At 43.9% G+C, this 27272-nt stretch overlaps 1 protein-coding gene across 1 annotated transcript in view; it reads left to right on the forward strand.

The window, feature by feature from the left end:
* The window catches only part of LOC146397118 (uncharacterized), a 37685-nt gene extending 23358 nt beyond the window's left edge, over positions 1-14327 (forward strand). The window contains exon 3 of the mRNA XM_084997507.1: positions 10375-14327. Within this exon, the coding sequence (XP_084853633.1) occupies positions 10375-10637 (263 nt within the window). The 3' untranslated portion in view covers positions 10638-14327. The remainder of the gene's footprint in view (positions 1-10374) is intronic.
* Positions 14328-27272: the final 12945 nt, after the last annotated feature.

Here is a 27272-nt window from a genome sequence, read left to right on the forward strand (position 1 = left end):
TGGAACCTGAGGTCAGTACAGCTCAACCTCTGGAAGGGAGTGGCCCGGGATTAGGAAAACTGGCTGTGCTCTCTCCACGTTCCTGTCTCTGTTTCCTGAAGCCACTGCCTCACTCTTCCCCCTCTACCTAGAAGTTTTCTCCATTGCTGTGCTGGTAACGTCTAACAACCATTTTCTGGGGGTCCAGGGAAGCTTTGCTTTGGGGTGTTTGCCGATTTCCATGGTGTAAATATTTCCACTGTGGCTGTTTTGAAGCTACCAACATGAAGGCTGAGCTGGGCAGAGATGCCCAGGAGCCTGCGACTGTGCAGTGTTTCCACCATACAGATACGTGGAGGTAGATCATCTCAAGAGCAAAGATAAAATAAAACGTAACGTTATAATAGCAGTGTGAAATAATAGGACATAATGAGGAAGGGATGAGTGTTGAGTATTTATTACCTTTTGTTTTAAATATAATTTGTTTACTTGTAATCATTAATTTTTAATAATGGCTGTGTTTACAATTTTGGCTCGAAAAATCTCCTATGATTTCTAATCAGCTTTTGTGAGCTGGTATGTATGACGGCACCGCTGGCTTTTCCTCACTTTAGTGCATAACCTAAAGGAGCAGTGCCCACCCCATAGCGCCTGTGCTAACTTCAGGTCCAGTTTCACATTCCTGGGAGAGAAGATCTTACTGGTTGAGTCTGTGTCAGGTGTTCTTATTTGTCCAAACAGCTCTGGCTGGAGGTGAGGTAGAAGCTCTTCTTTCCAGGAAGGGGCAGGGATTCTGGGTGTGTTGCAAGAATTTCTAGCAGTTGCTGTGTCCATGGGAAATAGTCATAATGTAATGTTCAGGATTTACCATATACCAGACACTTTACATTTTCTTATTTTATCTTCAAAATTCTGTGATCTGGGCACCATTGTTCCCATTTTACAGATGAGGAAACTGAGGCCCAGGGAGGTTTTGTTACTTGCTTAAGGTCACGCAGCTAGTAAATTACAGAGCTAAAATTCATACTGAAGCCCACCCTTGCCCCAAAGCCTTCTTTCCACCAATCAATGGTCTCTCATTCAGAGATATCCTACAAAATGGGACACTTGACCCACAGTAATTAAGTTCCTGACCCTGTAGAGGAATTGAAACAGTTGGGATGGAGGGAAAAGCAGGCAAAAGAAGAGAGGTTGAATGAGTAATGAGAGCAAAAGCATGTATTTTTTTTTTTACCTCCCAAACCCAATCTCTCCGTTGCTGCCTCTCTTTTTTTCTTCTAATCTCTGAGGGGCAAGAGGCAGATACTGGGTTCATTGTAATTTAGGGTTTTGTTGCAGACCAGGAGGAGTTGAGTAGGGATGTGGATGTTCATTTTTACCTTTTCCATTGTTTGCCTTTCCCGGTCACTTTTGTGTGTTCCTGCCCCCAGGTACTGGGCACAGTTAATTCTTCCTGCAATTAGTATTCACGGTCAGCTAAGCAGAACTAATGCAGCAAAGCGTTTTTACTTTGAAGGTTATATTACATGATTCCAAGCTCCTGTGGAAAAGGCTCTTTATGAATAAGATATTCTTGACTATCTCTAGGAATTTAATTTTCCCTTTTTTGAATTTTCAAGCCTGCCTATTGAATTCTTTAATGCGATTCCTCAGGAAGCACCCAAGCCAGACAGACAACCGGATGTAGCCAAATTGTTAGCATTAAAAAAAGTCCTTTCTTCCCTGGGGGCACCAGTCAAAAGTACATGCCCCTGCTTGTTTAAATTTTTTTTTATTTAAAAAAATTAAATTTCATTTTTATTTGTTGATCAATTTTTTAACGTATAGGTGATTTGCAATGTTATGTCATTTCTGCTGAACGGCAAAGTGACCCCGTCATACACACACACACACACATTCTTTTTCTCAGACTAGCTTTTATCATGTTCTATCACAAGAGATTATATATAGTTCCCTGTGCTGCACAGTAGGACCTGCTTTTTTTTTTGAGTGGCACTTGTTTCTTTTTACTGATTCCTTTGATATATGGATATGAGTACTATCAATTGCATTGGTTAAAAAAAATGCCTGTTTATTTAAAATAGATACAAGGAGGGTGCTGAGAATTCTGAGTTCTGATCATTTCAATACTGCATTCAGTTATTGCAGGTAATGTCGCAGACCATAGGAGAAGTAAGAAATATCCTTTTAGAAGAAAGATCCTTAAAAACTATTTTTAGAGTAGCAAAGTGACTCCTTTAGACTGAATTCATGATACCAATTAATATTTTAAAGGGTCAAAAATGCTCAGAAAATTCTCATAGCAGCTTTGGGAAAATTCTAATGCCTCTAAAGTGACAGTGTAAATTAGCAAATTTACAGGTATTTAAATGTAGTTTTGCAGGTAAACACATCCTATCTTCCAGCTGTTCAGCTTTTAGGTGCTGACAATATGATTTTGCTGTATTTTCTTTTTTATTCTCCCGATAGTTAAAATTAACATCAGAATTTCAACTGATGTGCTTCATGTTGCATGAAAAAACCAAAAAAATCTAGGAAAGAAGTAATATCTGAGTTTTTAAAAAAGATGGCTCTAATTTTTGGTTTCTGAATCTTATCATCAAATTTTATGACCAAAAATCTTTTCAAACCAAAAGATTTTTTTTTCGTGTGTGTGAAATTTTATTTTTTATTTTTTTACAAAATAAAATACATATATTTAAATACAATTACATTCACACAGATTATTATATCATGGATCTTAAGAAAGAGATTAAGTGACTCCCTCTGGAGAAGTGGAATGGAAAATATGCTGAGACAAATAGGAGATTTATTCTATACTTTATCCCATTTTGTATGGCTTTCATCTTTACTGTTTCGTATTATCTATTACATTTCAATTTTTCTTTAAAAATAAGCATTATATTAAAATTGTGTATATTATGCAACTAAAATTTATAAAGAAGGAAGCCTTATATACCATTAAATATTTTATATAGCATAATAAAAAGAATAACTTAACTGGTAAGAATAACAAAAATAATACACCCTCTGAAAATAAGTAAAATATAAAATGCATAAATTGGTTAAAAAACAGTGTAACTATATAAATACGTCCTCACAATTTGTTACATCTTATTGATTCTTCACTGTAGGCATTACACCATTCTAGGTGATGTGATAAACAAGACATTATAGACCTTACATTGTACCATGGAGAGAAATGGTTATTAATAATACAGTTGTAGAACTGTATTATTTAATTGTACAGTGGCATTATTTAATTATAATTATCATAAATTCTTTGATGGAGAGGAAATCAGAATCAGTTCTAAGAAGACATCAGCATTCCAAGAATGATGTCAAATGACCCCCTTCATGGTGGATTATGCACTTATTTACTGTGAGATGTATTTCTTCTTCAGAGATTCCTTGTTTGTGTATCAATTGTAATTTTTTGGTTTGCAGTTATTCTGAAGTTTTGATATAAGAGTCTATATGTATATGAGATTGTTTTAAGTTGTTGTTCTCTTAATTGCAAGTTCATTTCCAGTGTTCTGCATTTGTACCCACCTCTTCTCATGATTTCTGATTTTGGTGGTATAATTGTGCATGGATGATTTCGTATCTTTACTGTATATATACCGTTACTGGTGAGCCTTGTAATTTGTGGCATTTTTATTTCCTATTGCTGTCTTTTCTTTTCTGCCTAGAGAAGTTCCTTTAGTGTTTGTTGTAAAGCTGGTTTAGTGTTGCTGAATTCTCTCAACTTTTGCTTATCTGTGAAGGTTTTGATTTCTCCTTCAAATCTGAATGAGAGCCTTGCTGGGTAAAGTAATCTTGGTTGGAGGTTTTTTCCTTTCATCATGTTAAGTACATCATGCCCCTCCCTTCTGGCCTGCAGAGTTTCTGCTGAAAAATCTGCCGACAGCCTTATTGGGGTTCCCTTGTATGTTACTTGTTTCTTTTCCCTAGCTGCTTTCAAGATTTTCTCTTTGTCTTTAATTTTGGTCAGTTTGATTAATATGTGTCTTGGGGTGTTCCTCCTTGGGTTTATTTTATATGGTACTCGTTGTGCTTCCTGGATTTGAGTCAGTGATTCCTTCCCCATGTTAGGGAAGTTTTTGGCTATTATCTCCTGGATTATTTTTTCTGTCCCCTTCTCTCTCTCTTCTCCTTCTGGCACCCCTATAATACGGATGTTGGTGCGTTTCACGTTGTCCCAGAGTTCTCTGAGACTCTCTTCATTTGTTTTCAATCTTTTTTCTCTTTTCTGTTCTGCATCCGTAATTTCCACTAATCTGTCCTCCACCTCGCTTATTTGTTCTTCTGCCTCCTTTATTCTGCTGTTAGCTGCTTCTAGTGAGTTTTTTATTTCAGTTATTGTATTTTGCATCTCTTCTTGTTTAAGTTTTATATCTTGTATCTCTTTGGTCAGTGTGTCCTGTAAGTTATCCATCTTTGCCTCCAGTTTATTTCCAATGTCTTGCATCTTCTTCAGCATCAACAATCTTAAAATCTTTTTCCTGGAGGCTAAGAATCTCCTCATCGCTTAGCTGATTTTCTGGGGTTTTTCCTTTCTCCCTCATCTGAGTTATTGTTCTCTGTTTTTTCATTTTTATAGGTTTTTGGTGTGGTGACCTTTTTACAGATAATAGAGTTGTAGCCTCTCTTACTTCTGGTGTGTGCCCCCCCTTGTGGCTGAAGTCGGTATGGGGGCTTGCTGTAGGCTTCCTGATGGGAGGGCTGATGCCTGCCCACTGGTAGGTGGAGCCGATTCTAATCCCTCTGGTGGGTGGGGCTTAGTCTCAGGATGGGATTAGCAGCATCTGTGTGCCTGAGAGGTCTTCAGGTAGCTGTGATCCCAACTGGATTGTTGTTTGCCCTTGGGCTTCTCAGCAGCTGACTGACGGGTAGGGCCAGATTTTCCCAAAATGGCCCCATCCAGAGAAAGGCAGCTGCTGAATATTCCCAAGAGCTTTGCCTTCAATGTCCCTCCCTCACGACAAGCCACATTCACCCCTGTTTTCCCAGGATGTCCTCCAAGAACTGCAGTCAGGTTTGACCCAGATTCCAATGGAGACCTCGCTCTGCCCTGGGACCCAGTGCACGTGACAGTCCATGTGCGCCTTTTAAGAATGGGGTCTCTGTTTCCCCCAGTCCCGTGGAGCTCCTGCACATAAGCCCCACTGGCCTTCAATGACAGATGCTCCTGGGGCTCTCTCTCCCAGTGCCAGATCCCCACACATGAGGGTTTGATGTGGGGCTCAGAACTCTCACTCCTGTAGGTGAGTCTCTGAACCAGTTTTCAGTCTGTGGAACTTCCCACCCGGGAGGTATGGGGTTGTTTATATCACAGAATCGCCCCTCCTACCTCTTGATGTGGCCTCCTCTTTTTCTTCTGGAGTAGAGTATCTTTTTTAAGGTTTCCGGTCCATTTGGGTGGAGATTGCTCAGCTTTTAGCTGTGAATTTTGTTGTTTTTAGGAGAGAAGTTGAGCTCCAGTCCTTCTATTCTGCATCTTAATCATCTCTCCAAAAGATTTTAACTTATTTTTAAATATACATTTCTGGATTTCCCACCATGGCACAGTGGGTTAAGAATCTGACTGCAGTGACTCTGGTTGCTGTGGAGGTGCAGGTTCCTGGCTGGTGCAGTAGGTTAAAAGATCCAGCATTGCTGCAGCTGCAGATTCGATCATAGCCGTGACTGGGACTCAGTCCTTGGCATGGGAACTTCCATGTGCTGCAGGTGCAGGGATAACATTCTAAAAAATTTTTTTAAAAAGTACATTTCTTCTTTTGTTAACAGTGAATCTTATGTTCATAAGATTGTGTTTTCCATTTTGCTTTGGCCACTAGGAAGCTCTGAGCCAAAACTGACATCTTCCAGCAACGTAGAGGGGTGTATGAACCCAGTTCCTCTCTATGTCACCCCCCCACTTAACTTTTTCTCTCTTAATTGATAAATTTGTGTTTGTGGATTTCTACAAGCCACATACCTCTTTCTTCCACCTCTAAAAAAATAAAAGAAGTATTCAAAGTATGAATACAAAAAATTTTCTTATTGAGAAAATGAGATGCCACAGAGAAGTCGTTTCCTATTTTTCTGCTGGGGTTGAGATCTCCTACCTGGGTGTCTCTGCTTCATTTACATCTTGCCCCAGGATCTCAACCAGAGCTGGACCCTCCAGTGCCCAGTGGGAGAGCAGTACAGAGATAAAGCCAGATGATATGGTGGCTGAGAAGGGCTTACAAGCAGCGGGAAGCACATTCCCAAAGGGCTCTTAAACCTAATGAGAGGAAGCAATTCTGGTATTTGTGAATGAGGTCTTCTTGGGGTCAAGGCTCTGGAGCATGACCTTGGCACATGCTCCAGGGGCCTTTCAGGCTGGGTGGGGGTTCTGCCCCCAGCCTGGAGATCATCGTCTGCAGACCCTCTTGTGATAAAATCTGCTGTTTCCATCTCTATTTACATATGTACAAACAATTATTTATTTACTTATTTAATTTTTTCCTTTTTAGGGCCACACCTGTGGTATATGGAAGTTCCCAGGCTAGGGGTGGAAATGGAGCTGCATCTGCTGGCCTACACCACAGCCACAGCAACACCAGATCTGAGCTGCATCTGCCACCTGTGCTGCAGCTTGCAGCAACACCAGATCCTTAACCCACTGAGCGAGGCCAAGGATTGAACCAGTATCCTCATGGATACTAGTTGTGTTTTGTTTTTGTTTTTTTTTTTGTCGTATTTAGGGCTGCACCTGCAGCACATGGAGGTTCCCAGGCTAGGGGTTGAATCAGAGCTGCAGCTGCCAGCCTACACCACAGCCATAGCAACTCGGGATCTGAACCACATCTTTGACCTACACCACAGTTCACCACAGTGCTGGATCCTTAACCCACTGAGCGAGGCCTGGGATTGAACCTGCATCCTCATGGATGCTAGTCAGTTTCCTTTCCTGCTGAGCCACAATGGGAACTCTGCTAGTTGGGTTCTTAACCTGATGAGCCACAGGGGGAACTCCCGTATACATTTTAACTGATCCTGCTCCTTGACTCCCCAGTTCCCCACCAGTTTTCCTGTGGAGGTGGCTCCCTGCCAGAACCTCCAGAGACCGTATTCCCTGGGAGGAGATACGCTCAGATGCTGCCCTGCCCTGTCCCTGCAGGGCCCTCGCTTCAGGGGAGGAGCAGGTTGGGGGGCCTCCTTTAAAACACCTACTTTTCCTAGAGGATTCACTGTGGAAAACTCCAGCTGCCTCTGGAGGGAAAAGTAAAGTGGGGTTTTCACTCTTAAAATCTATTTAGTTAATTAGGCCCCTAAACAAACAGACAAACATATAAAATGCAAGGCGATTTTTTGGCTGATTGAAGTAAAGCCTCTATTTTCTTGACCACACCAAATGGTCATGGCTTTTTTTCCTTCCTACAAATGCTTCAGACCTGTAATTCTGTCCATCAGCTGTTCATTTCTTAAAAAAAAAAAAAAGTCAGTTGGTGGGTTTCTTCTCCAAATGTGTGCTTAGGACAGCAGAAATTTCTGACGAGTCAAGTGCAGGTGATTAAAGCTTGCAATGTAAATCAGTTAACATCTGTAATTTCCCTTGTTCTCAGATGCTATTAGTTATTTAAAGGGTAAAAAAGGATGTTTTACTTAATTTTTTTGAATCTTACTAGGTACCCGTAGCTTAACTTAATGATTTGTATAAGTGATAGTAATTGCTGGGACTACAGTTGAGTATTATTAGCTATAAAATGAACGTGGTTATATGTCCAACAGAACTAGCAAGGGACAGAAATGCAGTTGTATCCAAGAGAAAATAATTACAGCAATAATCAGTGTAATTCATGATAATGGCTGAATTGAATTTCACACCATAGCTCCAAGCACTTACATTTAATGAATGTAGTTTGTGCTTGTTTACTAAAAAGGTTTTTAGCAGAAAATCGATAATGTAACTTCAGTGTTTCTAATTGCAAATGCAATTATTTTTTTTAAAGTAGTGGTTCAATAAGGATTTTGTAGAGAAAATTGAGGTATGTGAGTGCTGCAAATGCTGGCGCTTTAATTAGTCTACCTGTACATTAGTGCCATGGTGCCTTAATATCTATTTATTACAACATATTGATTAAAATGGATTTGTATTCAATTTTAAGGCTAGCTAATGTAATGGACATCGAAACTTTTCTGGAAGCATTGGCTGGGATTACAACATGTCACTGGGTAATGAGCCTCTCCTTCAAGAGGTGATTTTAGAAATCATCCCACAAACTCAACCGCGGGGCAGAGCAGGGGAGGGTGTGGACACGTGCTGAGCCAGTTTCCAAGGAGCGAGTGGCAGGGACACGTGCAGCGTTTGGTAAAACAGGTGATGTGTGGATTGATAATGTTGTTACAGATTCTTGCTTCCTTGGGTTAACTTCTGTTTGAACCTCTTCCAAGCCCAAGATCTGCCTAGAATGGAGGCGTTCCCACTGTGGCACAGCAGGTTTAGTATCTGGTCTTGTCTCCGGATGGTGTGGGTTTGATCCTCTCCCCAGCGCAGTGGGGTTAAGGATCCGGCATTGTCACAGTTGTGACATAGGTCACAGCTGCAGCTCAGATTTGACCCCTGGCCCGGGAACTTCTCTATGCTCTGAGTGGGGCTGAAAACAAAAAGGCCTAAAATGGTTATGTTGGGGTTGATGGTCTCCTCCAGAGTAAATCCTTTGGGCAGGACTCTGGGTTTGGTGATCCACAGCTAGTCTGGCTGGATCCCTCATTCTGAAGAAGCTGGAAAAGTGGATTGATTGTCTCAGGTCTCAGGCCTGAGTTCACGAAGCTGGAAAAGTGGATTGATTGTCTCAGGTCTCAGGCCTGAGTTCACGAAGCTGGAAAAGTGGATTGATTGTCTCAGGTCTCAGGCCTGAGTTCACGACTCACCCTGATGACCTCAGTGTTCTTTGCCTTCCTGGACCCTTTCTCAAAACCCACCCTGAGCCTACCCTTTACGCCTCTTGCGTGGCTCTCATGGTCACCAACACGTCACCACCATGTCTGTCACCATCCTTTTTCTCGGTGTCTTATCACTGCGGTGTGTACATTGGGTGGGATACGGGTCTTGCTAAACATTGTGGGAGCTTTATTCTGCAAGATGGGGTAGGATCCAACTCTCACCAAGGTGAAATCCCTTGATAGCCTAAATTCTAAACATATTCACTGGGCTGGGATTTCTAACCTTGTGGGGATGATATCCTGGTGTCTCTGTCTCAAAAAATTATTTTTAATGAATTTTAATCTTGAATACTTTGAATGGAAGGGAAGGAGAGGGTTGTGAATTACAACTTTTTAATTTTTATTTTATTTATTTTAAGACGGCACTTGCAGCACATGGAGGTTCCTAGGCTAGGGGTCAAATTGGAGCTGTGGCTGCCGGCCTACACCACAGCACAGCAGTGTGGGATCTGAGCCGCATCTTCGACTTACACCACAGCTTGCAGCAACACTGGATCCTTAACCCACTGAGTGAGTCCAGGGATTGAACCCCATCCTCTTGGATAGTTAACCCACTGAGCCACAGCAGGAACTCCCCAACTTTATAATCAGCAGGGATACGATGTTGAAATGCAAAAGATTTTAAAGTCCCGACTCACGTGATATTGCTAGGCATCTAAGTGAGAAGCAAACACACCAATAAAACCTGAGGGTTTTCTATCATGCCTTTATTAAAAATGAGCCCCTGCCAGGGGGCCAGTTGAGTTTCTGAATCACCCTGGCAAAGCCTGGGGGCTCCTTTAGAGAGAACTGACCCTACCCTCCAAGGGCCAGTTGGCCCCCTACCACCTTCAGGAAACCACACAAGAGGAGGAAAGTGTAGGCTTGGGGTTGGTTCTTTCCTCGGAACCAGAGCCTGTAGGCCACGCCCTCCTCTGGCTTCCTGTGATGCATCAAAAGGGGTCGCTATTAGCGTTTCCTGTAAGCCATGCCCTGTGCTGGGGGCAAATCCCGGGTCAGCGCCTTCTTTTACAATAGCCCTTCCAGGCGGCCAGTACTGTTACTCCCGTTTTCCAGATAAGGACACTGAGGCTCAGTGAGGTTAAGTCAATGGCTCACATTCAGATGGCTGGAAAGTTGGATGCAGGAGCTGGAGTTGCACGTGTTTCCTGGAAGCACTGGCTCCCCGGCTCCCTGGTGTCTGTCCCACGCGTTCCACGTCGACTCTAATTATTATTATTAGGATGAGTTATCAGAGGTGCATTTTTCTCATGGCTGGGCTAAAAATTAGATTTCATTCTACTTCCCCTACTCCCTACTCCCTTCCCTCACCACCTCCCTCCACTCCTGGTACCCTGCCCATGAATCAATAAATGTTAGCTAAGTGAGCGATGTCAAGCCCCGGGGGACTCTGACTTAGCTGTGTCTCTCTTTACGCAGAGAGCCGGCTGCCTTCCACATCGGGGGTGAACCTCCTGTCTCCGGGGCGTCTGGATGCTGAGAGTGTGGCCCATTTCCGTGAGCCGAGACCCAGTTGGCGCCTGCGCAACAGCACCAGGTATGTGGTTTTTATCCTTACGCGTGCGTCCTCCAGAGTAAGTGAGATGGAGAGCTGGATGCAGAGCCTGCATTGTGCTGGGGCGGGACGATGGCATGGGAGGCAGGTCAACTGTGGGACCCCTGGGGAGCCCTGCCTTTCATGAGCCTCAGTTTGTATGTCTGCAAAGTGGAGCTAAGAGCCCCTGCCCCTACTCGCTCCTGGGCTTGCTGATAAGGCTCAGCTGGGGTGTTTGAGTCTCCCTGCATTTTGGAAACTTTGACGTGCTTGACAAGGGCAGGGCATCTGTCTAATTAAGGGGAAGGATAAACAAAGGCCACCAGATCAATGAGGTTTTGGGGATGCGATGTAGTCCTACCCATAGGGAATAAAGAGCCCCCAGATGCCTCCGCCTTTGCTGCCCTAATGAGGAATGTGCCCAGTCCTTCCCTAGCTGGAGTCATTAATCTATGGTTACAAAGTTAGTGCTTGGCCAAGCTTCCTTCATCCTTTTGGGCACATGGCGTATATTCAAAATGGCTCCATGGAGCCAACCAGGAGCCCCTGCTGGCCGGAATGATCTCTGTCAGGCTGGAAAAGACGACAGCCTAACTGTTTGACCAATAAATGTATAGAAAATAGTGGCCGGGAAGCAGCAATTACGTAATAATCTTATCCAAAGAAAATGTGGGCTCAAATTAAGATGATTTCACCAGGAAAACATTAAGGTATACAAAGAGTTCTTAATAAATAGAAATAAATAGTGCCGTGGTTATTTTCGATGGTTATCTGCCTCGCCGCCGCTGCTCCGGCTGCATTTTCCGCGGGGCTCAGAGCGGCATTTTGCTCTACAAAAACAACTAGCTCCTTTCCAGCCAATGATTACTTGTAATTATGCTTTCCCCTGCTATTATTCTAATAGACCTGTCATGTTGCTTGAAGGACTCTGGCGTTTGGAATATACGATGGCTTTTATGGATGGACTGCTGGAACACTTAATATAGCTCTATTTTTGAATTCTCGAGTTCTATCCTTTTGAAGTCTGTGTTAGTGGAACTCCTATTTATGAGGTGTGCTGTGCTTAAAGGTTTGCTATTGATGAAGAGGTCCAACAGAGCCTTTATCGTAAGTACGGCAGCATTCTCCCCAAGAGATAAATAGCCGTGCTAAAAGGGATGGTGTGTACCTAGGCTGCAAATTACTAGCCAAGTACCTCCTAACAGTGTACTTCAAAAATACCTTTATGCTTCTTGTTTGTTCTCTTTTCCATAGAGATGAATGCCATTTCTTAAAACATAGAGAGGTGGAAGCCTGCTGGTCATCATTGGTCATCAACCCTACTCGGGCTTGGGGAACGTGTTTGTTCCCGCACTGGGTGTCTGGGTATATGCATCCCGAGTGGCTTACACCCTCTGTGCTCGCTGTGTCATGGGTTTGATTTTCTTGAAGTTTCTTTAATTGAAAAGTGGACGTGGCTGGACTCAATGCTTTTTGGAGGGGAGGAGGGTGTATGAACAGGGAGGCTTGTTCTGGGGGATCCAGAAAAGCCTCCTGAGGGCAGAGCAAGGGCCTCCGTGGCGATCTTCAGGTCGTGATAGGTGCAAAGAGTGGGCGGTGGCTTTGGCTTCCGGTTGACTGGCTGGGCTGCAGGTAGAGATCTTAGAAGGGGGTGGCCTGATGGAGAAGTTGTCATCAGAAGTGATGTCCAAAGGTGTGATTATTTGGGCAATTTGAGGAGAAACACCAGGTGGAAGTTTCCTTGAGCAGTTCAGCCAGGTTGTTCTCTTGTGGACCCAAAGTTGTAGGCAGTTGAGGCTAAAGTCATCGGGCAGTGCAGGCACATTCTTGGACCTTGGGTGGATGTCCCATGCAAAGACATCACGTGGTTCCCACACAAGGTGGGGTGGAACGGGTGGGCTGGCTGCCTTATGGTGTCTAGACATGCACTCAAAATACTCCAACTTTCTAGCAAGCATCCCAGATGCAGACAAAACTCCCTTGGCAGTTGACATCAGAAACACAGAAGCAGGGCGGCAGAGCAGCTTTTGACCAGGCAGCAAGAATTTGCATCGATTCCCCCAAGAAGGCAGGCTGCTGCTCCGCAGTGTTTGCCTGGTGTTTTTCATTTGGAACCTTCATGCATCAGCACCCTGACTACACACGGCCTGTCTAATTCGTCTTCACCCATATATTTTACCATTATGGATAGCCTTCCCCTTAAGCTTGTCTATTTACTAGCTGGTGTGACAGATGACAGCGACTCTGAGCCATGTTCGATGGCATTTGTATGGCTCTGATGCCAGAAGCGTTCTGAGCACCGGTGTTGCATATTTATCGATCTCCATATTCCCAATAATCTGATGCCGTCACATTTGACAACATTATGAGGAGAGGTCAGCTAGATGGGGCTAATGAAACTGTTTCCAAGATGGATGTTGTTTTCTACAACATTTACCCTTGCAAATAGCTGTCAGTGGGGCATTTCACTCTCGGGCGAGGCATTTGAGGACCTTTTTTTTTTTTTTCTCCCCTAAATAGTTGACGTTAACATTGAACAAAACCTGAAGCTATTAAATCTCAGTATTTATATACGATAGAAAACATGGGCGCCCTGGCATCTTTCCAAATGAAAATCTTATTAACAGACGTGGCGCTTGTGGCAAAGTCCCTTAGCAACTGGAGATTGGCTTGGCTGTCTGAAACGTGTGACGGATTAGTCCGAGACGATGTGAAGGACCAAATGGGAGACGGCTGCAGTCTGGAGGATTCAGCTAGCACATAGAAAGGCCTGCTGTGGGCCAGAGGCCTGTGGTGCTTTTCCGACGGGTTCCAAGCTTCCACACGTCTTCGAACCACCAACACAAAGTGCACTCAGATTTAGATGAAGGTTTTCAGGAAGGAAGGAAGAAAGAACATGAAATAGCATTTGCAGAGGGGATCCCATTTGATGAAATGCTGCATGTGAACCGACACCGGACATGCTTCGGGAGCAGCAATGCTCATTATTTACGGTGATATTTATTAAAGACAGGTTTCCTGGACCTGAATCCAGAACCCTCTGAAAGGCCTACAAGGCGACATTTAGAGACTTTCCCACTGTCTGTCCAGAGGGTTACCATGTTGGATAGTGATCCTGATGGCCCTTCTAAAGGATCCATCCTGGCTTAAATCTGGGCGGATATGTATTGGTTAAATAGTCATCTAGGAGTGGCAAGCAGCTTGGTGTCAATGTGATTTCTGAGAAACTTGTTGCATGTTGCAGTAGGATCACTGAGAATTTTCGGTTCTTTGAGAAAAACATAGTCAATCTTTAGTTTGAAATGCATTGTTTTACGAAGGTGGGTGTATTTAATAGGTTTCTTTGCGACAGTGCCCCTCTCCCAGCTCTATCCCAGAGCAGACACAAACCAGGATGTGTAATGAAATTAATGGGACTGGGCTACGGGCTCCTCCAGAACTTTCTCAACAATGAAGTCATTTACTCAGTGCTGGCGCTTGGGAACATTAATCTACCGCAATGCTTTACAGTCACAAAAACTGAAGAACTTCTCCACGTGTTTATTTTGTAGTGTTGAAAGAAGGGTGCCAGAGAAGAGATGATTGACTCTTGTGCCTTTTCCTTTAGTGGGTCTCAGTACCTCTTTCCATCACGCCCTTTTCAGGTTATGCCTTTTGCATTGTGTTGAATGAAGAGGTAGAAAAGAATGGACGAGTTCAAGAGCAGCGAAGTTCATCGCTGGGCAGATGCTTCTGTTCTTTTCAGACGAAAAACTTGCTTCTTCATCCCCCCTCCTCCACTTCCATGGAATATATAGACCATTAAGAGACATATTCTCTTTTAGAAGAATGCCTAAAAGCACTAGGGAAACAAAGTCAGGTGATGACAGAAGCTAGCTCCACGTAAGTAGAGTGGCACAGCATGCCGCTTGCAATTTAAGAGACACAATTCTCACTAAAGAAAGACACTGGAGTTCCTGTTGTAGTTCAGCAGAAACGAATCCGACTAGGAACTATGAGGATGTCTGTTTGATCCCTGGCCTGGCTCCGTGGGTTAAGAATCCGGCGTTGCCGTGAGCTGTGGTGTAGATTGCTGATGCGGCTCTGATCTGGCGTTGCTGTGGCTGTGGTGTAGGCCAGCAGCTGTAGCTCTGATTCGACCCCCAGCCTGGGAATTTCCATATGCTGCGGGTATGGCCCTAAAAATAAAAAAAAGAATGACACCAACAAAAAAGTCATATGTGAGAGATGCAAGTTAAGATACCCTAGGCAGCTTTAATTTAGGCAATGGCAAATTACATGAATAGTAGTTGCTATAGTAACTAGTAGATAATATGGTGTTTATGTTGCTATTGAGATATCTTGTTACTCCACCAGAATAAGAAATAAAGATTTCCAAGGGCACATAGACACAACAATGAAGGGAATGTTTCTCATAACCATTTTACTTCTTTCATTTTACTGTTTATTTATTATGAAATGGATATCTACAATTATATAGAGCCCTTAGTTTGGTTTGTTGTTAGTGATATTTTCCTAGCTGAGACGTAATCCATTAATATTTCTTACTTGCAAGGAGTTCCTGTTGTGGATACTAGTTGGGTTCTAGTATCCGACTAGTATCCATGAGGATGAGGGTTTGATCCTGGCCTCACTTAGTGGGTTAAGGGTCCGGCATTGCCGTGAGCTGTGGTGTAGGTCACAGATGGGGCTCAGATCCTGCATTGCTGTGGCTGTGGTGTAGGCCAGCAGCTACAGCTCTGATTTGACCTCTAGCCTGGGAATTTCCATATGCTGCAGGTGCAGCCCTAAAAAGAAAAAAAATATGTATTTCTTACTTGTAAAATGCTCTTAATAATACCCATCTGATCTCGGACTGGATGGAGCCGGAATGCTCTGGCTGAGCATCTGGTTGTGAGTTCCAGCTCTCAACAGCTGTTTCTTAATCGGCACATCTGTTTTGGCCAGTCCCAGATGTAGGTGACTCATTTGACATCTCTGCCTCAATTTTCTTTCCTGCAAAATGGTGTCTCTGGCCTTGCTGGCCTGAGATACCCAGCTGCTCCTCTTGTTCTGAGGTTATAAGGCATCAGCTCTTCCAGGTTCCTAAATGTCCTTCCCTTAAGAAGTGTGTGCAAAGACCTCCAGAGTCTTCATGGCCAAATACAAGCTCCCCTTCTCTTCCTGAGTTTGAAGATCTGCTCAATCGAAAAGTTGGTTGGGCACAAAGTCTTATGTATATTCCAGGCACGGCCTCTGGGCCAGAAGGAACAAAAGAAATCAATTTGAACTCTTTGCTTTTAGGCTGATAATGTGTTTTAATTCCCATTTGACAAATGAAACAGCTGAATTTTCTGGAGCTGATACGAGCAGGGCAAGGCCTCCCCCCGACCCCCCGCCAGGATTTTGGTAGCCTCTCCTGCTCTACATTTATGCTCCCAGGGGGTTCATCAGAAGGGGATGGTTCCAGGGAAAAAGTGTTGAGAGGAGGAGGCTAGCGCATAGATCTTCACTGAGTCATTGTCAAAGCAGACGCTGCATCACAGGGAGAGTCCGATGGTGGGCCAGGAACCCACGGGCAGAGGGAGGCGGGAGAGGGAGGGATGCTGAACTGTTTGAAGAGCAGCGTTTGGTCACCTGATTCATAATTCCCATCCATCTCCGAAGCCCTCAGTACCTGAGACCCTTCAGCACCTCACCCCGCACCATTGCCTCCAGATTACAAAACTCATTAGACTGTGAAGTAAGCCGAGCAGGAATCAATTTTTTGTCTAGCCCCAGAAATTCTTTGGAATAATATGTCAAAATGGTGATCTCGTCTGTTGCGATTGGCGTGAAAATATCAGAATTTCTATGGCTCTTTCTGAGATTTCCCTGTGCCATCTGGCTGCCTACTTGTATGCGTACCTACACAGATGCCTGGCTTATGTATAGGGGAGCCAAGCACATTTATTTTTACAGGGGGTAATTATTACCGTCTCTCCTTCTAGAAACGAGCCTTTTGTTTTATATTTTCAGCGAGAACTTGTGAAATATTAAGATATTTTACCGCCTTAATGTTCTGAATTGTTTGCCTCTCCATATTGCAATCTAAAACTCATTAACAGTTGAACAATTTAATCAGAATGAATCAAGTTGTGAAATGGATTCACGGGCAGTTCACCTAGCCATAAAGCACGGCTGAAACTTTTCTGAGCAGCTTAATAAAACTTGGAAGGCAGCAGGAAATAAATGATTATCCTGGACAATATCGGGGTAAACAGAACCTGGAGCCATGAACATGGTGATTGTTCTTCCATACTCAGCACATTTGCCAAGGCTTGGTCTTAATTCATGGGATGGACCAATGAGTACAGGGATTTAAGGTGCCAGGGCTTCCGTAAATTTTTTCACTTAATAATAAGCATGATCAGGAAAGCAAAGTGAAAGTGGCGACATTAGGCCTGACTTGAAATTCCAGAAGTTTTCCTCCGTTAAAAATATATACATATGACTGAGTCACTTTGCTGAGTAGCAGAAACTGGCCCGACATTGTAAATCAGCTATTCTTTAATAAAAAAAAAAATTAAAAATAAAAGATTAACATAATTGCCAAAATATATAGTAAGTTACTGTCCCATAAATGCTGAAGAAAGAAAAATAGATTATTAAAAAAAAAAAAAAAGTCCCTAGGGAAGCTGGGAGGCTCCAACCCACAGCTTTTGGGAAAGATTTGAAGAGAGACTTATTCACTATGCTTTAAAAATATCAGGAGTTCCTGTTGTGTTCCAGTGGGTTAAAAACTCGACTAGTGTCCATGGGGATGCAGGTTCAATCCCTGGCCTCACTCAGTGGGTTAAGGATCCGGTGTTGCTGCAAGCTGTGGTGTAGGTCACAGGTGTGGCTCAGATCCAGTGTTGCTATGGCTGTGGTGTAGGCCTCAGCCACAGCTCTGATTTGACCCCTAGCCTGGGAACTTCCATGTGCTGCCCTTCCAGGTAGGGCCCTAAAAAGAAAAAAAAAAAAAATCATTCATCCCAGAATTCTCCCTACAGAGGTGGGCAAGTGTGTATTGTAAAAATGGGTTTTAGTTTCATTCCCAAGGTTGAGTTGTATCCACATCAAATTTTTCTGACAGGTTTGGCTGTATTATACATTTGAATTCAAGGCCACGGTGGAGGGACCAACTCGTCCCCAACTGCCTAGAGTCCACTGACTCTCAGACAAACTGGGATGGTTGGTCCTACTAAAAGGTCCAGATTCCCCGATGTTTCTTGGCTTCAGTGCCTGAAATTACTCTCCTTTCCAATGTAAGAATTTGCCTGCATCTTCTTAATCAGATGATTACCCAGAGTTGTTTTATATATATATATTTTTTTGTTTGTTTATAATTTTGATTCCATCTTCTGTGGATGAACTGAAGCATCTATGTAGGCTTCCAGCGAATGTCTGGGTGTTTGACGTTTCCCCATCCCTCTGTGGTCAGCGAGAACTTGCTAAAATAACAAAACACGCTTTGGATATGATATATTTCAGTTGCGTGTCCTACGCCATACCTCCCTGTTATTTTTGTAATTTGTACCAGCAAAGCACAGTTCCTGTTCAGCACAGGCTCGAGGGGGCGCAGTTAACACTTACACTCTCGTTGCATTTCTTTCTTTGTCATTGTTAAGCTTTCACCTTCAGGGTTTGGTTTTTTGGACAGACATGGGCTTTTCAACATCCATTCCTCTTCTGACCCTTCAATCCGATGGACTCTAACCCCACCACCTCCTGGCTGCGTCACTGTGGACAGCTGCAGTTTCACATTACGCCTCAGTTTTCTCCTCTGTGAAGTGGAGGTGGAGGGCTGAGAACGTTTGTGTGCCAGAGCATATGCCTGGCCATGATTTGGCCAAGTCCTATTGGGAGCAGTGGGCTGTTCTGGCGGGCAGGGGCCATTAGCAAATGACTGGGACATGCTGATTTTAGGGTAGGCGCAAGCCTCTGATCCATGATTTCAGGGATGCCTCATGGCCCATGGGCAAAGAGGCACCGTCAGAGAAAGGGCCAGCTCAGTTTTTTTTTTTTTTTTTTTTTTTTTTTTCCCCCTCCGCTGTAGCCAGCTCAGTTCTTGATGAACTATTTCTGGGCTTGTGGAATGTTTCAACTTCAGGGTCAAGTTAATAATCTCATCAGAGTTTGTAAATAGAAGAATCCCTTCCTAGTTCCTTGCTTGAGATTTTGGTCTACCTGGGTTCTCTTCTGAATACTTTCCCTAGCTACCCCTCATGGGATTAATGAAGATTTAGAAGGGATAGGTGTTATTTCTGTTGGTTTAGTAACTAACCTTACATTTTAACATGCATACTTCTATTAAGAACAAAGTTTCTCAGTATCTTTATCCTTCTTCTAGATTATGAGGTCCTTTTCTTTTGGCGGTGCCCACCGCATGCAGAAGTTCCCGGGCCAGGGATCAAACCCAAGCCACAGCAGTGATCATGCCAGATCCTTAACCACTAGGCCATGAGGGACCATGAGGTCATTAAAACCTTATTCGTAGCCAGTGGTAACAATGAACATTTTAGCAATGTTATTTCATCTAACAGTCTCGTTATTATTATTACTATTGTTGTTATTATTATGGACTATTTTATAGCAAATCCCAGATATCCTGTCTCACCACCTAGAAATACTTTAGCTAACAAGAACTTTCCCCTTAATATAACCACTATGCCCTTATCAGCAAATGGAATGAATTAGCAATAATTTCTTAATATGATCCCTTCCATATTTAAATTTTCCCAGTTGTCTCCAAAATCTCTTTTTACAGATGGTTTGTTTGAATAAGGGGCCAAATAAGCTTTGCATATCACACTTATATTTTGAAGAAAATTGTAAAATGCCCTGTGGCCTGATTTTTGCTTGTTGCTTTTACTTGATGTATTGTAATTTCTTCTTCTACTTCCTGAGGTATTATAAAGTCAAGTTTAAATTTAGCGACTATTTGAGGAATTCCCATTGTGACTCACTGGTTAATGAGCCTGGCTAGTATCCGTGAGGCTACAGGTTCGATCCCTGGCCTTGCTCAGTGGGTTAAGGATCCAGCGTTGCTGTGAGCTGTGCTGTAGGTTGCAGATGTGGCTCAGGTCCTGCATTGCTGTGGCTGTGGCATAGGCTGGCAGCTACAGCTCTGATTGGGCCCCTAGCCTGGGAACCTCCATAAGCATTGGGTGCAGCCCTAAAAAGCAAAATAAATAAATAAATAAATAAATACAGCGACTATTTGAAACTCAAAATTTTTGGTAATAACACCTGAGAGGTGTTGCCGTGTTGGACTGATTGCATCACACCAAGATTCATGGAAATGTCTGGTGTCCCACGGGTTTATTGATGCCAAACCTGATTGGGGTTCAGATGGTATCAGCTAAATCTCTCGTTATACATTTTTTTTTTGTCTTTTGTCTTTTGTTGTTGTTGCTGTTGTTGTTGTTGTTGCTGTTGTTGCTATTTCTTGGGCCGCTCCCTCGGCATATGGAGGTTCCCAGGCTAGGGGTTGAATCGGAGCTGTAGCCCTCAGCCTACACCAGAGCCACAGCAACGCAGGATCCAAGCCGTGTCTGCAACCTACACCACAGCTCACGGCAACACCGGATCCTTAACCCACTGAGCAAGGCCAGGGATCGAACCCGCAACCTCATGGTTCCTAGTCGGATTCGTTAACCACTGCGCCACGACGGGAACTCCTATACATTTTTCCATAAAGGTTTTTGTGTAATGCTTTTTCAAATGTTGTGGTAAAGTATATGTAACACAAAATCTGTCATTTGAACCTTCCTTCCTTCCTTCCTCCCTCCCTCCCTCCCTCCCTTCCTTCCTTTCTGCCTTTTAGGGCTGCATCCGCACCACATGAAGATTCCCAGGCTAAGGGGCCACTTGGAGCTACAGCTGCCTGCCTAGGCCACAGTGGCAGCAACATGAGATCTGAGCCACGTCTGCGATCTATACCACAGCTCATGGCAACGCTGGATCCTTAACCCACTGAGCAAGGCCAGGGATCAAACCCACATCCTCATGGATACTAGTTGGGTTCATTACTGCTGAGCCATAATGGGAACTCCTTTTTAAATCAATTTTTAGAAACAGCTCCTCGAGTTTGTTCTAGTGTCCTTTGACGCGGCTGCAGTCGTCTTTTATCACTTCTTTTATTTCTGGCACAACAAGGTGTCCCAGACTAATCTTGTATATTTCCTACCCGAAGGGAAAAAACTCCTTTTCTCTGTTCTCCTCACCGCTCTGCTCTCAGTGCTTCACTTGTGGGCAGTAAATGTGAGTTTTCCCCACATCAAGCAATTCTCCAATTTTCTGTGGATACCCTCTGAGTGTCCTACAGTTTAATTCAATTCTGACACTATTGACTGGAGATAGCATCGGATCTCCCGGGTAAGAGCTCAGTCCCACAGGACGGCCCCTTACTTCTCTCTCTTCAGACACTAATTGCAAGTCCAGGTTGTCACCTGTGCTTCTGATTGACTATAAACTGGGGGTTCCCATCACCCCTCCCCATGTTCCGGATTTACTAGAATGGCTCATGGAACTCAGGGAAACATTTATGTTTCCTAGTTTATTATAAAGGGTACAGCTCGGGAATAGCCAGATGAAAGATGCAAGATATGGGGCAAGGGGTCCTCTCTAGGCAGGGGTGCCAAACCGCCCCAGCCCCAGCACTGCCATGTGTTCAACAACTGAAAAGCTCACCAAACCCTGTACTTTAGGTATGTTCATGGAGGCTCCATTCGGTAGGCAATATTGGCCATTGGGGTATTAATTCAACCTCGAGCCTCTCTCTTCTCCCCTAAAGGTTGAGGTAAGGCTGCAAGTTCCACCCCTCTAATCACTTGTCAACAAGCCACCATCCTGTGGTGATCTGGGGCTTTCTAAAAAAAAAAATGAGCCCATTGACATAAGCTCAGGTGTGGTTGAAAGGGGTTTGTTTAAGAATAATGAAATATACTCCTTTCACTTTTATCGTTCTTAACAGGAAATTCTAGTGATTTTAGGAGCTCTGTGCTAGGAATGGAGATGAAACAATATATATTTCTTATTATACATCACAATATCCCACTATTCCTTCCTGAAATTCACCATTTTCCAATAAGACCTGGTTTTGGGGGTATGGTACTTAGACACTACAGTCTGAGTACTTGGTGTGCTCACTGCTAGCGGATTGTCACTGTTTCAGGTTTTTTTTTTTTGGTAAACAGAGCTAAAGTGTGTATTTTTTAAAGGGAAAATTATAAATTCATACTGATATCTTTAATTCAAAGTTAGGATCACTGGGTTTTTAACTCCTTTGATTTTATGCTTGTACATCTTTTATGATGAAAATCTTGGTTCTGTTAAATTAACATAATTATTTTATTCTAGACTGTATAGTGGTTAAAATAATAATATCAACAAATTTAAATAAGATACTGAACACAGTCTTTTTTTTTTTTCTTATTGTTGTCCTTACATTCTGTCCCATTAGGGATGTACAATCAAACACTGTAGTTTAACGTCCCTTACTTCAATTAAACGGAATGTTTTCCTTCTGTGTGTCTATAACACCAACTTGATTTACAGTTAGGTTCATTTGTTTTAGCATGCTTTTAATTTTTAGGATTTTTTTTCCTTTTTTTTAACAAAGAAAAATGTTCTGAAGTAAAAAGAGACTACATGTAATACATATTAATGATGTGCATTTTAATTATATATAATAGATATATCACAGAAGCATTGCTTCCATCCTTTCCTGTTCTGTTTCTTCCTTCCTAATGAAATGTAACCATTTTCATTAGTTTTTGGCTTATGCTTCAGTTGTTTCCTTTTGAAATTATAACCCCCCCCCAGCATGCACGCATGCGCGCGCTCGCACGCGCGTGCGCGCGCGCGCACACACACACACACACACACACACACACACACACACATTTTTCTCTTTTCTTAGATGAAAGATCCATATCTTTTAGTGTGCTTGGTGCCACATTGTGATACCCTCGTAAGTGTTGAACATTTGGGTTATTTGCATCATTTAGCTCTTGTAATCGATGCTGAAATCAATAGCCTTGTGATTACATTACTTTGCCTTTTTGCCAGTGTATCTTTGGGATGGATTTTTAGAAATGGATTGCTGGGTTAAAGGGTAAATGCACAGTAAGTTTTTCAGATGGTGCCCAAGTCCCCTCTTTGTTGTCGTGCTTTATTGTCACACATCCTGGTAATCACCTGTGGCGTTGGAGCCTGCCTGCCTAGAGCCTCGTCACATGGCAATATTTCTCTGATTCGTCTTCTTTTTTTTTTTCTTTTCGTCTTTTCTAGGGCCGCACCCATGGCATATGCAGGTTCCCAGGCTAGGAGTCTAATCTGAGCTATAGCCGCTGGCCTACAGCAATGCCAGATCCTACACCACAGCTCATGGCAATGCCGGATCTTTTAACCCACTGAGCAAGGCCAGGGTTCGAACCTGCAAACTCATGGTTCCTTGTTGGATTCATTAACCACTGAGCCATGATGGGAACTCCTCTCTGATTCTTCTGAAGGTGGAAATTTTCTTCTTCTTTTTCAGGACCGCACCTGTGGCACATGGAAGTTGCCAGGCTAGGGGTCCAACTGGAGCTGCAACTGCTGTCTTACGCCACAGTCACAGCAACGCCAGATTCGAGCCATGTCTATGACCTACACCACTCCTCACGGCAATGCCAGATCCTTAACCCACTGAGCAAGGCCAGGGATCAAACCTGCGTCCTCATAGGCAGGGTCAGGTTTGTTACCACTAAGCCACAATGGGAACTCCCTGAAGGAGGAAATTTTCTGGTCACATTTTGGTGGAGGAGGCAGCCTTTTGAGGCCCTTCTATTGTGGTGTGTCTCATTTGGGATTCCTTTCCCACGTGGGCCAGTGCTCAGACCCGTGTCTTCATCTGGGTGTTCTGTCCTCCTCCTTGATCTGTGGAGCCTATATCTGGATCTGTTACCCACTTGGCCACCATGTTTCCATCTCCTGTGTGTACACTGTGGTTTCGAAGGCCCTCTTTAATTCTGGTACCTGGAGATTTCCCTTTCTTTACAGCCTATCAGCGTATTACATTTTCTGGTTACATTTTACACATACATTTCTCTGTATAATGAGTGGGAGAGGGTTCTTCAGAATCTCACATCTTCACGTGGCTGGAGGAAACTCAATACAGATTTTTATAAAAGTTATATCGGGTGTTCCCCTGCTGGCCTTGTGGTTAAGGATTTGGCACTCTCACTACTGTGGCTTGAGTTCAGTCCCTGGTCTGGAAACTTCCACATGCTGCAAGTGCAGCCAAAAGAAAAAAAAAAAAAAGCTATACCAAAGTGGGGAAGTAAAATGGAAATTGGGAGTGAAGGGATTATTTGCTATGCAAAAGTATCCTTTAAGAATGGACTTTTCGGAGTTCCCGTCGTGGCGCAGTGGTTAACGAATCCGACTAGGAACCATGAGGTTGCGGGTTCGGTCCCTGCCCTTGCTCAGTGGGTTAACGATCTGGCGTTGCCGTGAGCTGTGGTGTAGGTTGCAGACGCGGCTCGGATCCCGCGTTGCTGTGGCTCTGGCGTAGGCCGGAGGCTACAGCTCCGATTCAACCCCTAGCCTGGGAACCTCCATATGCCGCGGGAGCGGCCCAAGAGATAGCAAAAACAACAACAAAAAGACAAAAAAAAAAAAAAAAAAAGAATGGACTTTTCTTCATGTGTTGAAAATTTTATCTATAACAAAATTGAGTTGGTAATTATCCTCTTACTCCAAATGGGGTATACCTGTCATGCTTTTGTCTTTATTGTCTCTGTCCCAGATACGAGGACCAGGGCCATGGGCTACACCTTTTTTGCAGTGTAGGCCTGAGTGGAGAAAAAAAAAAAAGCCACCAAATTATCCTTTTGGCCTCATTCCAAAGTTCCAACTCCAAACATACCATGAAACATAGTGTACCTGGCAGGCCTCTGGGAGGAACAGATCATGAAGCAAGAAGAAACCAGGATTATTCCTAATGGGATAATTAGGGAAACCTTTTAGTCAATACTGTTTAATTTCCTTTCAAATTCCTAGTTGCCCTATTCACAACCTAATCAGTGCCTTCTGATAATTTCTAAGAGGACCTGGAGCTGACCTTTCCCCTTCTGAAGGGTGCATCTTTGGCTTCTCTTCTGCACCTCCAGGTATTTCTAAATGCTGGGCTCTGTCGGCTGCGGTTTCATGACAGAAATCGCATTAGGCTGAGATTAGCCCAGATGGTGTTGAATGGAATACAGTGTGTTGAGGTTTGCTGTGGTGCAAGACTGGCTCAGCTTGTGTGCTGATGAGCCTTGGCAGCTCCCAGAGAACAGGTTTTGGTGTTACCTGTTGCCCTCCTTGACCTGCCAGTGTGTGCCCTATTAGGTGTGGAACTTCTAAACCTCTTTCTTTGGAAACCATCTCTAGCTGGATAACTCCTAACTGCTCTTCCTTCCTTTGGTTTCTCTCGTATTTACAATGTGCTCAACGAACAGGCCAAAATGAAAACTCTGTTAAGCTTCTATACAGAGTCCTGATCCTATCAATCTTCTGCTAAAACCTCTTTGAACCCTGAAGAACCAAGTCCAGTCTCCAGGCCTGGTGATCCAGACCCTCTGAATGGGGCTTGATGGTTTTCTCTTCCAACGCCACCCTCCCACTCCCCCAAACCCCTGGCCTCAGATGTCCCAAGCTCTTTCATTTCTTCCAGGCTTTGCTTGTAGTATTCCCTGAGCCTGTGAACCATCCGAGACCGTGCAAATAACCCTTGACACTTGGGACCATATGGAGACCAAGGACCAACCAAGGAGAGCTGTGCCAGGACTCCTGGTCCATTGCTTTTGAGCCCCTGTGATGGCTCTGTGGCTTTACCTTCTCTTTGTGCTTTTCCAGCTTGCTGTGGCCCCCTGCTGGGACTGGACTGCTCAGTTCTGCCTACCAAGTTCCTGCGTAGCCTCAGGACTCCCTGCTCTGCCTCCCACAGCGTGTCCTTCATATTTCTTATCTCTTTTTGAGCATCTGCCATGTTAGAATTGTAAACCTTCTCCAATTTTCCTTGATGCCCATGGTGCCCATGTCAGAGGAGGCATCTTGCCTGGTAGCACTGAATTAATGGGGGAGACAAATGAGTGAAAGGATATTCAAATGGATGTTTGGGGTTGTCACCATTTTGCCTGGGGAAGTTGGAGCAGCGTATCTGGTGGGCTCCTGTCCTACTGTGGGAGGAAATGGGGCAGATTTCATCCTATTATTGGCCATCTTATTGCCCTCACTCTGGCTTGCTGTGCCATCAGGGTTAGACTAGTTTCCTAGACTGAACGTATCAGAGGAGAGAGACTAGAACCTCTCGAAACTCTGTAAGGGGAACTCTTCCTATCAGAGATGTTGAGTAAGTTGATGAATGAATCAATATGAGTCTGTAAAGGGGGAGAGAAAATCTATGACCATGATGAAAAAGGAATATATGGGAGCTTCTGGAAAGGATCCAAGGACCTGGTATGAACAGGAAGGTAATACAAGATTATTTCAGTCTAAGGAGAAAGACTGAGCTATGTGTGTAAAAGAGCCAACTGTAGGCATAGTGAAGAGAGGAATGGAGTCAAAAGGCCTGGATGTTGCTTCATTGTGACCTTAGGTCATTTGTACCCAACTGTCTAGCTGGCCATTCATGTGTCCATCCATCTATTCAGCCATTTATCTCTCTACTCAAACACCCATCCATTCATCCATCCATCTAAACATTCATTCACCTGTCCATTCATCCATCTATACATCTGTCCCTGCATCCACCCATCCCTCCCTCCATCTACTGTTCATCTGTTCATCCATCTGTCCATCCATCCATCCATCCATCCATCTATCCATCTAATATTACCGTACACCCACAGTTTCGAGGGACCGGAAACCCAAATATGAGAAAGACACTTTCTCTCCCTGCATGGGATCCAGGGTGCTATGGGAAGAATGTCATACAAATCATGACTGTGTAATAAGATGATGACTTCAGAGGAACCCTCTCGCCGCTGTGTTGAGAGCAAGGGGCCCTTAGTTTGCCTGGAGTCAGGACCAGCTTCCCAGAGGAAGTGGTGTTTGAGTCCAGATCTGAGCAAGGAGGTGCTCATGGCCTTCGGCGTCAAGTTCCACACCTCACCTGTGCAAGGGTGGCATGGGGCCAGATGCCAGCCATCTAGAGATTTCTGTTCTTTCATGAGTGGCAGGTGCAGATTTTGTATCGGACCCCAACAAGAGGTGTGGAGGGCTAGTGGGGAGACAGAACCAGTTAAATTCTTGGCTGGAAGGGGGGCACCCCTTTTCTGAGAGGCCCCTAGACTCTGTCCAAGAACTGGTCATTGCTGATGGGGGGTTAGAGGAAATGCTTGCTCCCTCCGGTTACTTGTTTCCTGGGACAAGGCTAGAAGCTGGCTTTCTAGACTTTATTTTGGGCCCAGGACCCATGATCTGTAGTGTGCCAGGAACCCTATGAATTTTAATAGCCTCCATTCAGAGTGATGAAAACCTTAATGAAATTTAATTATCTCAATGTTAAGTATTTTGTGTTAAGTTATTGCATTCTGACCACTCATTGTTCACTGCAAACTCAGGGCAGCTAACCTACCTCTACCTTAATGGAAAGGAAAGTTGAATATATTTAAATGAAATTCCCTCCAAAATAATGGCCCTCCATGAAACACCAAGGAGGCATCAGGAGAGAATGTATAAACGGGGCGGCTGCAGAGGAGAGCGACCACGTTTGCAATGGTTTTCATTAATCCAGGGTCTCCAGAAGGAG

Source organism: Sus scrofa, chromosome 14 (genome assembly GCF_054392235.1).
Source record: "Sus scrofa isolate SSC_HxYL_T2T_F1_AM1 chromosome 14, Sscrofa_HxYL_maternal_Yorkshire_Landrace_v2.0, whole genome shotgun sequence".
NCBI lineage: Eukaryota > Metazoa > Chordata > Mammalia > Artiodactyla > Suidae > Sus > Sus scrofa.